We start from the raw sequence: 17,247 nt of genomic DNA on the forward strand, positions 1-17,247 counted from the left end.
CTTATACAAAGAATCTCAAAAAGAAATACACAGAGGACATTGAAAAGCTTGAGAAAGAAATTTTACAGCTGGAAAAAGATTTTCAAAAAAATGGCTCTAATGACACCTACCAATCTCTAGTACAAAGGAAACTCCAATACAATACATTAAATACATATAAAACTAAAAGAGATATTTTGAAAACTAAACAGAGATCTTATGAATTGGGAGAAAAGGCACATACGTAAAGTTTTATCTTGGCAGCTGAAAACAGAGGAAAGTAGTAGAACAATTAATGCAATACAAACTGACATAGGTACGGTTACGTATAACCCAACAGAGATAAATGATACATTTAAAAGTTTTTATTCCAAATTATATAAGTCAGACTTTCAGATGACTCTACTCACATTGATCATTTTTTGTCAACAATTGAACTGTTAAAAATAGATGAAGACGACCGAAAGAATCTTGACTGCCCCTTTACGCAGGTGGAAATCATTAAAGCTTTACACTCACTTCAGTCAAACGAATCACCAGGAGAGGACGGTTTTCCACCGGAATTTTATAAAGAATTTAAAGATCTGCATATCCCTCTTATTACAGAAGTTATAAATTTAGTAGCAAAAACACACACACTACCCGAATCCTTCTCAACTGCCATAATAACAGTTATACACAAGAAAAATAAAGCTCCATTACAGTGCGCCTCTTATCGATCCATTTCACTTCTTAATACTGATTATAAATTGATCTCCAAATTGTTAGCAAATACACTGTGATATATTACCAAAAATTATAAAACCAGATCAGGGTGGCTTTGTCCAGAACCGCACATCTGCCAGTAATCTCTGTAGATTGTTCAACATAATCCATTTAGCTAAATCAAGCTCTGAACCAGCAGTAGCATTGGCACTAGATGCCGAAAAAGTCTTTGACAGACTGGAGTGGCTTTACATAGTTAAAGTGCTGGCAAAGTTTGGTTTTGGGCAAAGTTTTATTGACTGGGTAAGAACTTTATGCTATAACCCTAGAGCAAGGATTTCTACTAATGGGCAGATGTCCGCTGTATTCCCCTTATCCAGATCCTCGTGCCAGGGGTGTGCACTGTCTCCAGGCCTGTTTGTACTGGCAGTTGAACCCTTGGCGGAGGCAATTAGACAGGATTCTGATGTTGTACAGAACCGATCCAGCTGATTCCTTTACCCGATTGCAAAACTTACTTAATTTGTTTGGTACCGTCTCTGGTTATAAAATAAACTATGATAAAAGTGAAGTTATCCCACTTACATCATTTAATCACTCTGAATACCAAGGTTTGTCAGCTTTTAAATGGACTCCTACTGGTGTAAAATGTCTGAGTATAACTGTAGATAATAACCTACAGAATCTTTATAAATTGAATTACACCCCGCTAATTAAGAAAATTGAGGAAGACTTACACAAATGGTCGAGTTTACCCATTACTTTGATTGGGAGAAGATTACAGTATCTCTTTCAATCACTTCCTATACCCTTACCACAGACTTTCTTTAAATCTCTCAACAAAACTTTGAGACAGTTTATCTGCAATAGTAAAGTGGCCAGAAGATCTCTAGAGGTATTAACATGGGACAACAAATCGGGAGGTCTTAAATTACCCAACTTTAAAAAATATTATTTTGCTGCTCAAATGCGATTTATTTTGAATATGTTTGAAGATACAGTTCCATCTTGGATACATATAGCATTTCAAGGCTTAGGGGATGATGTCTATAGCTAGTGGTTTTGTCTATAAGTACAATTTAAAAGTCTTGTCTAAGATAACAGACAATCCAATTCTATTGCACCTTCTTAAATTATGGCATGAAGTACATAAAAGTATTGGACAAAAAGTTGAATTGTCATCAGAGTCACCGTTAAAACAAAATCATCTTATCCCTCTAACTGTAAACAACAAGATTCTTGAAGTCTGGCATCAAAATGGAATTCATGTTTTGGAGGACTGCTTTGTGCAAAGATCTTTGATGGCTTTTGAGCAATTGAAGGGCAAATACAATCTGTCTAAGAAGACTTTTTTGCTATTTTCAATTGCGATCATTTTTGGGTAGCACACTGGGCAAGAACATAGTAGTACCAAGCCTCACATAGCTCGAGAAACTGCTTCATAATGGTGAAACGTCTAAATTCATTTCTAAGGTGTATTCTGTGTTGATAAAAGAATGTCCAAAACCATCACTGTATAAATCCAAGAAAAGGTGGGAAACACATTTAAGCATTTCAATTGAAGACTCTCTTTGGTCCGGTTTATGTCAGGATGGCATATTTGCTACAATTAATTCATGATATAGGCTCGTCCGTTATTATTTTCTCCATCAGCTGTACCTGATTCCAGAAAAAATCCACAGGTCTAAACCCGATCTGTCTGATGTTTGTTTTCGATGTGAAATAGAAACTGGCACATTCCCACATTGTACTTGGTCATGTATAAAAGTCAGAGATTTCCGGTTGGACTTATGTGGTACTTTATCCAATATTTTAAAGATTTCTATACCTCCAGATCCTGAACTTTGTTTAATTGGAAATTTTTTACAAAGATGGATGTATCATTAAATAAATATCAAGCAAAATTCTTAGAAATTGCCCTGGCAGTGGTGGGAAAATGTATTGCTGTTACTTGGAAATCTGATTCCCCCCTAACTTTAACCAAATGTATGTAGAACTAAACAGTTGTGTACCTCTAGAAAAAATGACGCACAGCCTGCGAAAGTCATACAAAACTTTCCTGGAAATTTGGCAACCATACTTAAACTCTGTGAATATTGTCTTGTGGTCCAAATCAATCTTCATGTGCCAAAAACAGCAAATAGTAACTGGAGCTTGCTTTTTTCTTTTTTTTTTTTTCCAGAGTGAACGGGGTGGGTAGGGTGGGGAGTTGATGTTGTGTTTTTGTGTTGTGAAATATGTTAAAATCTAAATAAAATAATTTTTAAAAAATGCACCTTTCAGAGTGTCCTTTTATTGTGGGCAGTCTAAGCACACCTGTGCACTAATCATGGTGTCTAATCAGCATCTTGATGTGGCACACCTGTGAGGTGGGATGGATTATCTCAGCAAAGGAGAAGTGCTCACTATCACAGATTTAGACAGATTTGTGAACAATATTTGAGAGAAATGCTGATATTGTGTATGTGGAAAAAGTTTTAGATCTTTGAGTTCATCTCATAAAAAATGGGAGCAAAAACAAGTGTTGCGTTTATATTCTTGTTGAGTGTACGTTCACAGTGATTGTGCCACCTGGTGTATGGACAGGGCTGCATATCTAGCCTGTACATGCTTCAATCTGCTTGTAATTTTAAATATGTGATCAGAATCCGGCCCTCATCACATCCATATGCTGAAATACACTCTCAGTTACAGCGCCACCTGGTGGACATACTTGGATTCACTGACCATCAACACTGCTTGCAGCTTTAATTTAACTTGTCACCCACATGCCCATGAATTACTGACAGTTCTGTTCCATCCTCACAACATGGACCTCAGGATACATAGAGGTTGTTTATGCAACTGAATTTAACAAATGTGCTTAATTGTAAAAAAAAAAAAATCCATATTTTAACAAAATACATTGCTCATCTAAAGAAGATTCCTACTCTCTTGAATTAGAACATTATGATTCACCTGCTTGGGAAGTCTTGCTCCTTATGTTTGTCGTGGATTAGACAAAGCAACATATTTTGTCGTTCAGATTGAAAAAGGAACTGGAAACAGAAATCACAGAAAGTTGCCCAGCAAGACTGAAATGTAGAGGTTTGAAAAAATGTTTAAAATTTCTTAAAATGTATAAAGAGGTTGCTGTGTTCATTCACTTATGTCTAAAGGTACAAATCCTATGTAATACATTTACTTTGCTTTCAAAACAGAAGAATGAGACAAGTGTTTGAGTCCTTTTGATGTATTTTTAAAATATTTTTTATTCAAAGGCTGTAAAGTTCTTTTTATTTTCCTACAGTGTAAAAGGTCACTGTTTGAACTTAAGATGTAAACAAGGGAAATTTCATAAAGAAAATTGAATCATGTAAATAAAAAATGACTTAGAAGAAGAGCAACAACATCCATACAAAATATTCCACCAGAACCAAGAAAAAATCATGACAGAGCGGTTTAAAAGCTATAAAACCACAAATTTAGAAAAGTTTGTAACCTATATCTCAGAACAAGCACAATTGAGGAGGACAGGGAATACAGAGCAAGGTAAGGAACTTAAATATGAACATAACATGAATGTCACTAGTCACAAGACTGAGCATAAAAACACTAACAGAACTCCTTTTTACTCATATATATATATATATATATATATATATATATATATATATATATATATATATATATATATATGTAATTTTAACATATACATTTGTACAATTCTTCTCTTCTAGGATACTAGGATAGTGTAGTGGCTCTCAGGTAAGGATGCACGTTTTGAGCAGACTGTATTCTTCTGAGTCCTGAATATTCTGTGTGATATTTGTTTTCAAGCAGCCATGCCATGGGTGGTAACTTCATGAGCAATGATGAATGACAGCTTGATTTAAAGTGCTGCTTTTTGCATGTTCCCGTCCAGAGTTTTTATTCAGAAGTGCTTCAGTCATTATTACAAAAATAGAGATTTGAAGGGGCAAAAATAAATAAACAAATAAATAAATATTCAACTTTCTATGTGTTCTTATTGTCTCTCCTAATGTAAAAGAAAGCTCAACATGTTATTGCTACAATACAAACAAGAGATGGACTGTACTTTCACTCAGAACAAATCTACAATACTGCAGACACAAAGCAACATTAGAACTGATTTCTGATTTGTGTTCATATGATGAATAATTATTCTGAAAAGGTATTCTGCTTTGAGCTCTGGTTTAGCCTCCACCACCTCCTGAGAAAAAAATGTTTCCTTCACTGCTAAACCCGCCACTATGTTAATACTTAAATTTTCTCAATAATAAGCACCAAAGAATCTTTCAAAAATACAGAAAGTGGATTAAATTCAGTAATCACAAACATATTTGAACATTTTATGTTTACATTTTTAGTATTATTTATTACAAAGACATAATAATTATAATAACAAGGGATGACATGAACTGAGGAAAGATGAGGAATAGCATGCAAAAAAGCCATATGGACACTGGCTGGAGACACTGGCATTTCATTGTTGGCATCTTAACCCAAAGACTGCCAATGTGATTCTGAACTCAGGGTGAATTCAGAAAGTATTTAGACTCTTGCACTGTCTGTACATTTTCATGTGTTGTTCCTTTAAATGGACAAAACTGCCATTTTTTGTCTGTCTTTTAACATAGATACGCTATAAAGACAAAACAAAAACATGCTTTAAGAGACTCTTTCTGTCAAATGTGCTAAAAATGAAAAACTGAAAACATCCATCTTCACTCACTCATCCTGTTTGCTTTAATTATCCTTTTCACTGGGTCTCATGGGCGTCTTCAATTGATTGAACATCTGTAGACTACGATGACAAAACTAATACACAAACTGAAAGGAACTGAAAGAAATTTTGAACTACCAGGACTCTTAGTATTGAGCATTCTAACAGAGTAAACAGCCAAAGATGACCTTGGTCAGAAAAGTGAGAAGGTAGGCCTGCACAATTAAACAAATAATAGTTACATTTATGATTTTGACTTTCTACAATTACGTGAACATGATCTAAACTAAAATATCAATATTTAAAATGCTTTGTCACAGAAAACTACATATGTAGAAAACTGTACTCACAGCCCATGCAGAGCAAACTTCTTGGTTACAACTTTGGTTAATCCAACATTAGAGCACAGATTTCACTCAGTCATTTTTTGAACACCTGTCTGAGCTGCTGCGCTGCAGTACCTGAGTGGAGACTACAGACTTCTCTGTACAGAGCCGCCTAGCCAGCATTACTGCAGCATGCATGTGAGGCGTTTTTGGAACAATGACAATTGTTAGGTATATCAATGAAACAGTGTCTTCGAGTGGCCCAGCCAATGCTCAGAGTCCCATTGGCAATCTGTGTAGAGATATTACGATGGCATTGTATAGATGGGTCCTCAGAGGCATGGGACTAACTGTCCAAATGCAGGTATGAAGAGTTTGTAAAGACTACCCCTGAAGACCTACAATAAAATATGCTGAACAGGCAATGTACTTCATTATAAGGTCTGCATACTTTTAAACAAAAGACTACCCCTTTTAAATAAATACTGGGGGGTCATATAGTGTCATGTGACGATGTATTTGTCAGCTCCGCTAGCCAACTAGTTCCATGTAACTAGTTCCGACATAACGACGAAACGCCATAGGTCGAGGACGTCGTAAACCGAGGACCCCCATAATCCATAAAAAAAAAAAATCCACAAAATGGGCTCCCAGATAGCTCAGCTGGCTGAGCGGGCGACCCATACATATGTACTATCGTTCCAGATGCAGCGGTTATGGGTTTGAGTCTGACCCATGACTAGGGTTGCCACCTTTCAGAAAAGAAAATAAAGGACGCCCACCATGACTCCTCGGGGCCACAGTTCAGTAAAATTGAAAAGACATTCACAGATTCAGACTTCCGGCATCAATAACTCATTAGACAGACGTTTCTGCAACTTGAAAGACAGCTACTTTTGATAAAACTGGGCGTGTAGCACAACATCTGCCTTACAACGATGGGAAAGAGGCATCGTTTATGTTTTGACAACCTACATCTAATGAGTTATTGATGCTGGAAGTTTGAATCTGTGAATATCTTTCCAACTTTCCCAAACGCGGGGCCACAACCACCCAAGGAGTGGTTTATTTAATTTTGGAAAAAGCATTTAGTCATACTTAAAGCTTTAAGTGCTTTATTAACACAAAACTAAGAGTTCTGTATTGTTTTATGATCACAGGTTCTGTCTAAAAAAATGTGGCATCATTTTAAACAGTGAAACCATACTAATAAAATGTAATGGCCAACCAGTGTGGAATACTGGATTCTGCAAAAACATAAACAACTGAATGCAGAATACTGGACAAAGAAATTCTCTACAGATATTTTTCCATCTAAATCTTTTCTTTACACGGTTAATGTATTAACTTGTTTATGTGTGTATGAATGGATTTACTGACTTATTTATTTAGTACCGTTAACATATCAGAGTTCTGAGTTAGTTTTTCTTTAGGTAGGCAAAGGCCATTTATTGATCACATATAGGCTATTAAATAAATTATATTTAAAAAAATAAAATCATTTAAAATACTATTAAACAACTTATGCATTTATTGTCACTAAAATACTGTAGAGTCTACGGCCACATTAGTCTGACTATAATCCTCCTCTGGTAAATTCACAACCATGTACACACGTGGACAAAATTGTTGGTACCCCTCAGTTAAAGAAGGAAAAACCCACAATTCTCACTGAAATCACTTGAAACTCACAAAAGTAACAATAAATAAAAATTTATTGAAAATTAAATAATCAAAAACAGCCATTACTTTTCAATTGTTGATTAACATAATTATTTAAAAAAACAAACTAATGAAACAGGCCTGGACAAAAATGATGGTACCTCTATAAAAGATTGAAAACTATTTGACCAGAGTGACATGATTAACTCAGGTGTGTCATTTAATTGACATCACAGGTGTTTCCAAACTCATAATCAGTCAGTCTGCCTATTTAAAGGGAGACAAGTAGTCACCCTGCTGTTTGGTGAAAAGGTGTGTACCACACTGAACATGGACAACAGAAAGCGAAGGAGAGAATTGTCCCAGGACATCCGAAAAAAAATGATAGACAAACATCTTAAAGGTAAAGGCTATAAGACCATCTCTAAACAGCTTGAAGTTCCTGTGACAACAGTGGCTCATATTATTCAGAAGTTCAAGACCCACGGGACAGTAGCCAACCTCCCTGGACGTGGCCGCAAGAGGAAAATTGATGACAAATTGAAGAGACGGATCGTTGGAATTGTATCCAAAGAGCCCAGAGCAACCTCCAAAGAAATTAAAGGTGAACTCCAAGGCCAAGGTACATCAGTGTCAGATCGCACCATTCGTCGTTGTTTGAGCCAAAGTGGACTTCATGGGAGACGACCAAGGAGGACACCACTGCTGAAAAAACTCATAAAAAAGCGAGACTGGAATTTGCAAAAATGCATGTTGACAAGCCACAAAGCTTCTGGGAGAATGTCCTTTGGACAGATGAGACCAAACTGGAGCTTTTTGGTAAGGCACATCAACTCTGTTCATAGACTCAAAAACCAAGCATACGAAGAAAAGAACACTGTCCCTACGGTGAAACATGGAGGAGGCTCAGTAATGTTTTGGGGCTGCTTTGCTGCATCTGGCACAGGGTGTCTTGAAAGTGTGCAAGGTACGATGAAATCTGAAGACTATCAAGGCATTCTGGAGAGAAATGTGCTGCCTAGTGTCAGAAAGCTTGGTCTCAGTCGCAGGTCATGGGTCTTCCAACAGGACAACGATCCAAAACACACAGCCAAAAACACCCAAGAATGGCTGAGAGAAAAGCGTTGGACTATTCTAAAGTGGCCTTCTATGAGCCCAGATCTGAATCCCATTGAACATATGTGGAAGGAGCTGAAACATGCCATTTGGAGAAGACACCCATCAAACCTGAGACAAGTGGAGCTGTTTGCTCATGAGGAGTGGGCCAAAATACCTGTTGACAGCTGCAGAACGCTCATTGACAAATACAGAAATCGTTTAATTGCAGTGATTGCCTCAAAAGGTTGTGCAACAAAATATTAAGTTATGGGTACCATCATTTTTGTCCAGCCCTATTTCATTAGTTTGTTTTTTTAAATAATTATGTTAATCAACAATTCAAAAGTGATGGCTGATTTTGATTATTTAATTTTCAATAAATTTTTATTCATTGTTACTTTTGTGAGTTTCAAGTGATTTCAGTGAGAATTGTGGGTTTTTCCTTCTTTAACTGAGGGGTACCAACAATTTTGTCCACGTGTGTACTGATGTCTCTTACCAAAGGGACTTCAGGAGATGATTAGATGATGATAAACTGTGACCTGCTGGTTGGGTTCTCTCTGTTCTCATGTTTCTTACATGTTGGTCTCCTGATGCTGCCTTACTTCAGTCTATGAGCAACAGAAAACACAGTTTGCCCTGTACCTATTGCCAGGAGTTCCAGTCTTCCAGTCTGTGCTTTTGAAAACGTTTTTGCTTCTTTGGACGTGGTGGAGTTTCGGCTGTAGACATTTTTAGACACGCGGGAGCAGCAGCATCTGTAACCAGGAAACCCGTGACAGGACCGGCAAACAGACCTGCTGGACCTCGCAACGGGTCCTCGCGACATAGGTCTAAGGAAGATGAAACTGGCTGCCCTTAATATTTCCTGTGTTTTATTTTGCTTATTATGCAGTTTTGATGCGTGTGTTACAGATGTGTATGGGACATTTATGAAAATATGGAACAATTAGCGTCCCGTATTGAATCAATACGGGACGCTACAATTAATTGTCAAATAAAGGACGATTCCCTATTTTAAGGAACGGATGGCAACCCTAGCCATGACTGTATGTCTTTCTCTCCTACCCACATTTCCTGTCTCTCTCTCTTCATTGTCCTATTTAATAACTTAATTTTTTTTAAAAGTCCATAAAATAATCTTACTTTGTCATGACAGGTTACTGAACGCAGACTGATGCGAAAATTAACATTTCTGAGAAAGTCTGACTACTTTCTGTATCCACTGTATTTTCAGAATCTCAGACACATACTGTACAAATGAAGTACTGTGCCAAAGTGTTTAGTCACTTCAGCTGTTTAGATTATTAACCAGCACCATCCCCATCAGGTGTGAGTGTCTGTTGGTTACCAAATTCCTTCTGCTGCATGAATAAAAACATCCACCCATAAAAAAACGATCCTCAGCCACGACAATAATAAGAAATCCTGCGACAGATGTACAGATTTCTTTACATTTGTACAACACCGCATTAAATGCATATATTCTGTGCTGTGCTATACAGTAATGCTGTAGGTAATTTCTGGGTCACCGTATTGGTTTAGAAAGAAAACAATTTATTAAATCAGATGATTCCTTGAGAATTCTGGAAATACCTCAGAGCAGCAGCAAATACTAAGCAAATTGCTGGGTTTTTTAAAAAAAACAAACAAAAAAATGATTGTTAGCTGTGTGACCAAAATATAATGGTAGTAGTCAGGTACTCGGGCAATTAGCTCCACACTGTTCTACAACTTGGGAACAGCTTCCTTGGGGGCTGATGGCAATAACTCAGATTCTCAAACTGTGCAGAGAAATTGAACAAATGAGCTAAATGAGGCTAACACGCTAAGCAGCACTGCAGAGCTGGATGATGATTCTTAGTGACTTCTGGAACTGTAAGTGATCTTTTTACTTCACGCAGAGTGGTTTTGTTAGAAGAGTGATATCAAAAATATTGATGACAATGCAGTCATGGAATTCTTCAAATTCAAAATCCAAACATTTTTCATTTCCCCATCTCCACTCTGATCTTTTGTTGCTTTTCTGTGATCATACAACATTTCCAAAGCACTCATATGTATCTTCATACAAAAATAAAAGTGTGTTATTTAAGTACACACAGAATCTAAAAAGGAAACATAAACCCTCTGAATCCTGCCTTTGTACTAAACTTGGCAAAATACATCCTGCATCATTTTTGTCTGTACACACAGAGACAGAACCGATATGTCTTAACATTTGACAAAAAATAAAACAAAAAACAAAAAAAAACAGCAGTTTTGTGTGAACCTGAAAACATCTCTCCAAATTGCAATAGGTTCTGATCTTCAAACACTCAACTAGTAAAATAGTAACATCACACTTTAAATCATACAGGCCATAACTGCATTATATCCATTATGAACTATAGTAATTAATGTAGTATCTGGATTAAAAATCCAATCAGGTCACAGTAACAGGACATTTTTTTTTACATTTAATGTTACGTTGAATAGTATGAGAGATTTTAGAGGAAAAAATAATGCAATCAAAAAAGTTGTAGCCTTGCCAATGATCAAAGGCATTCATGTTCTGATGGGACGACCGATATGTCTTCCCCCAGTCTGAGGGTAGCCCAGCATGTCTCCATGTCTCTTTCATATCAAGGACACAGGCCATAAATAAATACTTTCTCTCAGAAAAGAGATGGCAAATCTGATCTGTAGATTTTCTATCACCATTTCATCCTGATTTGACATAGCAGAAAGCATCAGATGTGAGATGAGAAGACAAAGACTGACTTTGGACTAATAAATGCATAAAAAGAAATCTCAGTTTTGACTCTCGTGTCAGACTTAACTGTATTTCACTATCCATCTATCCATTCTCTATACACCGCTTTATTCTCACTAGGGTCATGGGGGGTGCTGGAGTCTATCTCAGCTGAGTCGGGTGAAGGCAGGGGACACCCTGGACAGGTCACCAGTCTGTCACAGGGCTACATATACAGACACACAATCACACTCACATTCACACCTACGGACAATTTAGAATAACCAATTAACCTCAGCATATTTTTGGACTGTGGGAGGAAGCCGGAGTGCCCGGAGAAAACCCACGCATGCACAGGGAGAACATGCAAACTCCATGCAGAAAGATCCCAGGCCCACCCCTGGATTTGAACCGGGGATATTCTTGCTGCAAGGCGAAAGTGCTAACCACTACCTCACTGTGCAGCCCTGTATTTCACTAGCTTCCTCATAAAAAAAAAAAAAAAAAAAAAGCAAATTGGATTATTTTTAGCTGGAGAGAATTTGTGCTCGTTTAATGATGTCCATTTGTCATGTACAGTGTTCATGCTACCACACACTTAAGAACTAATTTCAACTAGCCCACAAGAAAAAGAGAAAAGAGATCAAAAGAAAGGGGAATGTTAGTGATTATCCAGTGCAGCTAAGAAACCCATAACAGTTTCCTGAAAGTACAGCAGTCAGTGTATAGTGTTTTCATTGGTTGGAGTTTACTCTGTGTGTGTGCATGTTTGGGAGGCGTGGGGGGGGGGGGGGGGGGGGGGGGTCCTCCACTTAAGTCGGAGTTCCGTTCCTCAGGAGTTGATTTTCGCCGTAAGTCGGAACTCTTCAGATGTAAACAAAGCCGTTACATGTATCACGATATTGTTTAGTTCTTCAGAAAAGTCATAAATATCAATGATTTTCATGCGTTTGAATCATTTTACTAGAAGTTAACAGACTATTGTAACAGAATGTTGTTGTTGATCTTTCAATATTTATTATTCAGTTATCAGTGAACGTGTCATGTTTAGTCAGCTCACCTGTGATTAGCAGAGAGTCAGCAGTCGTGTGTGTGCGTTGCTCCGTGTGTTGAGTGAGAGAGATTTGGGAACGCCTGTTAATTCTGGAGCTAAGCTATAGGGATTTTCTAGGTATTCTGGAGCTAAGATATGGGGTTTTTCTACTTATTCTGGAGCTAAGTTATGGGGTTTTTCTACTTATTCTGGAGCTAAGTTATTGGGTTTTTCTACTTATTCTGGAGCTAAGTTATTGGGTTTTTCTAGTTATTCTGGAGCTAAGTTATGGGGTTTTTCTAGTTATTCTGGAGCTAAGTTATGGGTTTTTCTACTTATTCTGGTGCCAAGTTATGGGGTTTTTCTAGTTATTCTGGTGCTAAGTTATGGGGTTTTTCTACTTATTCTGGAGCTAAGTTATGGGGTTTTTCTACTTATTCTGGAGCTAAGTTATTGGGTTTTTCTAGTTATTCTGGAGCTAAGTTATGGGGTTTTTCTAGTTATTCTGGAGCTAAGTTATGGGTTTTTCTACTTATTCTGGAGCTAAGTTATTGGGTTTTTCTAGTTATTCTGGAGCTAAGTTATGGGGTTTTTCTAGTTATTCTGGAGCTAAGTTATGGGGTTTTTCTAGTTATTCTGGAGCTAAGTTATGGGTTTTTCTAGTTATTCTGGAGCTAAGTTATGGGGTTTTTCTACTTATTCTGGAGCTAAGTTATGGGGTTTTTCTAGTTATTCTGGAGCTAAGTTATGGGGTTTTTCTACTTATTCTGGAGCTAAGTTATGGGGTTTTTCTACTTATTCTGGAGCTAAGTTATGGGGTTTTCTACTTATTTTGGAGCTAAGTTATGGGGTTTTTCTAGTTATTCTGGAGCTAAGTTATGGGGTTTTTCTACTTATTCTGGAGCTAAGTTATGGGGTTTTTCTACTTATTTTGGAGCTAAGTTATGGGGTTTTTCTACTTATTTTGGAGCTAAGTTATGGGGTTTTTCTACTTATTTTGGAGCTAAGTTATGGGGTTTTTCTAGTTATTCTGGAGCTAAGTTATGGGGTTTTTCTAGTTATTCTGGAGCTAAGTTATGGGGTTTTTCTACTTATTCTGGAGCTAAGTTATGGGGTTTTTCTAGTTATTCTGGAGCTAAGTTATGGGGTTTTTCTACTTATTCTGGAGCTAAGTTATGGGGTTTTTCTACTTATTTTGGAGCTAAGTTATGGGGTTTTTCTACTTATTCTGGAGCTAAGTTATGGGGTTTTTCTACTTATTCTGGAGCTAAGTTATGGGGTTTTTCTAGTTATTCTGGCATTGGCTGTGGTCCACAGTAGTCTGTGTGAAGGTTCAATAAACGACCAGAGAACCAGATAAAGTCTCACTCATTCATCACAGAGGGTTGCTACAATATATATTGACCTGTTTTTACAACTTGACCCATGTTCATCAGTGTTTGGCCTGTTCCCAGCATTGTATTCTATCTAATCTCACTTACATGGAGACGGCTTTCCATTTCTTAGAAGCACTACCGTCAGAAGAGTCTGACTTGAGTTTGGGAGCCATAATGAAGGACGAAAAGTTAGTGAATGTAGCACAATCCAAGGTGGAGTACAACCAGAGAATGTAAACAAAGCCGTCTGATAGCGCCTCATGACGATGTATTCGTCCACTCCGCTTGTTAACTAGTTCCACATAGCCAGTTCTGACTTGCCTGGAAAATCCAGACTGACTTTATTTATGTATTGATATAAATACAAATAAAGGCAGTCTGACATTTGATGACAGGAAACGACTTCAAAAAGGAGGGGCTAACGAATGCAGCTTGAACAAGAAAGAACCAATCAGCGTAACGCGGATGTGACGCACAAACAAATCGACCTTGGAGTCCATGTAGTCCAAACAACAATGGCATGCAGCCAAGAAAGCATCGCGGTGAATGATTACTGCTGTTTTTGTCACAAAAATCTGTGAATACATGGGGTACTCTCAAGTACAACACTTATTGTTGAAAAGGCTACGCAACAAAAGACTCCTTCCGAACGATTAGCGGTGTTAGGAATAACTTTAAATCGGAGCCAAACCAGGTTGGTGCGTATGTGTAAAAGTTGCTTAAATTTACTCACACGTTTGGAACGGGATTTTCCTCTGTACGAACAATGGCAAGAAGCGAGCCATCCACTGCCTCCTCATCGTCGGAAACGTCAAGTGAAAAGAGGCAACGAAACGCCATCCAAAACGCCAAGAGACCACAAAAAGATTCGCTTTGGCCCCCCTCCTCCTCCTCCGGCACTGAATCCAGGCACTGAAGATGACGCAGCATTAACTCCCGCCTCCCGTGCTATGATTGGTCGTACCAAACTGTCCCGGGAGGGAAACGCGATTCAATTCGCCCAATACCAAACTGACTCTCCTGTATCTCCTAACATGGAGATAGGAGATTACATGGAGATTCAGTTTGGATTTTCCAAGCTAAGTTCTGACGTAACAACGAAAACGCCGTAGGTTGAGGATGTCGTAAACCAAGGACCTAATCATATATATATATATATATATATATATATATATATAAATACTTGTGTGTATGTGTGTGTGTGTCTGCACTAGACTGCTAAAAAAACACATTTACACACCAAGATTTGCAAGAGAAACACTGCAACAAGCCCTGCCTGGTGAACACCCACATCTTTCCACTGTTGGGTTGGTGTGGTTTGACTCAATCATGTAGCACACTCTCCTGTGCACCTCAAATGACCCACAGGAGAGGAACAGTAAAGAGAAAATCAAGGCCTGTAGAAACATCGAGTTTTTTGAGAGCCTACCAATGTAGTAGCCCACCAGGATTTGTCCCAGAGTATACCCAATTCCCAGTACATCAACGGCATGCTCGCTCACGTGCTGGAAAAACACAATACAGCCTTAACAACAAGCCTCCTCCAACAAAATGAACAATGAAATTACAGGAGGTTGTCTTTAACAGAGTTTTGAAAGCCAAGCTCAGATTGGTTTTTATCCTTAACTAAATCACTAAGAATCACTACAACATTGTCATAAATGCTCGCTGGACTGTGCCCTTTTGTGGGACCAAAAAGAGGTAGAGTGTGATTTAGAATAGATGTTGGGCATGACAACTGATGTTTTGACTTTTATCCCATGTCGTGTATCAAGACAACCGCTGCTGCATCACGAATGCCTTGCGTCATCCAGACAAAAGGACAGGCGTATTAGAATTTTATACCCCCTCTCACCTCATACAAAAGAACCATGTGTCTGTGATGTTGACCAATAGGATCACAGTGTTTTCTCCACAGACAACAGTAAACATAGAGATGTGAAAGGCTATGGGGCCAACAACCCATAACTGTCCTCTTGGAACAAAACACAGTTGCTTCATATTTTCAAGGCTTTTCTGAACACAAGACAGCCAGTATCATGCACTCTGCTTTCAACTGCTGTCTTTGTTCTTGTTTGTGGAAGTTGGTCCCTGGCACTGCCTACCCAGTGACATCACACAGATGGTGAAAGACAGCAAGCTACAGCTGTCATGTCTCTCAGCTAAGTCACAGCAAGAATTTATGACTCCAGTCATTGCATTTGACAAAGTGATTGTGTTAGCAGACAAACATTGTGTAGTCTTGAGAGACTTGTGACAGTCTTAAATTTAGGAACATAAAAAAGAAAAAAAATGCTTGAATGGCTTTCATTCTTAAGTTTGTGAGAAATGGATGTGTAATGGTACTTTTTACTTAGAGTCCAAAGTTTCACATAGGCAAGGTTGATAAATATGAGGTCAGACGTCAGTGTGACACCCTGATATTCACAGTAGTGCTTCAAATGTATAAAGGTATAAAGGTGATGTGATAACAGCAATAACAAAATCTTAAAGGTGAAAATAAGAAAAAAAAAACAAAAGGCTTTGGAAACTTAACTGACTAGATAGTTTTGCTAATAGACACCTTTTTGGAACAATGTTGTTACATCGATAAAATGACAGAATAATTGACCGAGGCAGAGTTAAGATGGCACATCCAGTTCTTCACTTGTTCTTCTAATTCTTCTCATCTCCCACAAGTCCACTGCAGGATCTGCCTCAAAACAAAGCTTTACTTGGAAGGCGAGAGTTTGACAAGGATTCAGAATAAGTGCATAGATGGAAAAAGCAGAAGCAATCTGTCCCACTGAGTTACTGACTGCTCTTTCTTTATTTTTTGTTCCTACAAGAAGCTGCAAAAGACAACAGGGGCCTGATAAAGACAACACTGAACAACATACCGCAGACCAGACAAATACAGAGAATGGTTTAGCGCTGCACTCCAGTTAATAGGATTGGACAGTGAAGAGCGTGGATGTCCAGTGGGTCTGCCACACAGCCGACTCCACGTCATGTGACCTCAGCGAAGGCGATGTGATTCTATAGAGAAGGCAGAAAGAGCACAAAAGCAAAATCAGGACACTTTTAAATGGAAAAATCGCTCAAAAAATTCATTTTAAGCTGCTCTGAACTAGAGGTTGATGAACATTAGAGATATCTGTATCTATTATCTAATAAAAGAATGTTTTAAAGTGGTCTGCATGGCAGAAATATAGCAATATAGTCAATGATTTTAAATCTGTGGAGGTTTAGGAGGAAATTCAGATGTCTTTCAGCTTAGCATGTTTCCCAGAAACTGTCAGTTGTGTCTCTCTGGATCATGGTAGCTTTGCACTTGATCGTTAAGTTGTAGAAATTTAAGGAAATGACTCATGGGAGTTAGATGTAGATGTAGATATTTGCATTTGGCCAAGATGGCTTTTTCAGGGGTGCTATTTTAAGCATTTTCATTTTGGGTCACATACAGAGATATGAGAAATGATTCATGTGAAAAACCTTGGATAGTTGGAATGGTGCAAGTTTTCCTTTTCCTTTCCATAAGACAAATCACTGCCAAAAGGAGGTGAGCTTAAATTTAGCACAACCATATTTAAGGGAAACAAATGGATGAAAAACACCAAAAATTTCCT

General features: G+C 37.9%; 1 protein-coding gene across 3 annotated transcripts in view; it reads right to left on the bottom strand.

Annotated features, from left to right (window-relative positions):
- Positions 1-3,917: 3,917 nt before the first annotated feature.
- Positions 3,918-17,247, bottom strand: part of plppr5b (phospholipid phosphatase related 5b) — a 131,548-nt gene continuing 118,218 nt past the window's right edge. For all 3 annotated transcript variants that reach the window (XM_051940034.1, XM_022211001.2, XM_022211002.2), the window contains one exon: positions 3,918-16,657. In XM_051940034.1, coding sequence (XP_051795994.1) covers positions 16,628-16,657 — 30 coding nt within the window. In that variant the 3' untranslated portion in view covers positions 3,918-16,627. The remainder of the gene's footprint in view (positions 16,658-17,247) is intronic.

This window comes from Acanthochromis polyacanthus, chromosome 20 (assembly GCF_021347895.1).
Source record: "Acanthochromis polyacanthus isolate Apoly-LR-REF ecotype Palm Island chromosome 20, KAUST_Apoly_ChrSc, whole genome shotgun sequence".
NCBI classification, from domain to species: Eukaryota; Metazoa; Chordata; class Actinopteri; family Pomacentridae; genus Acanthochromis; species Acanthochromis polyacanthus.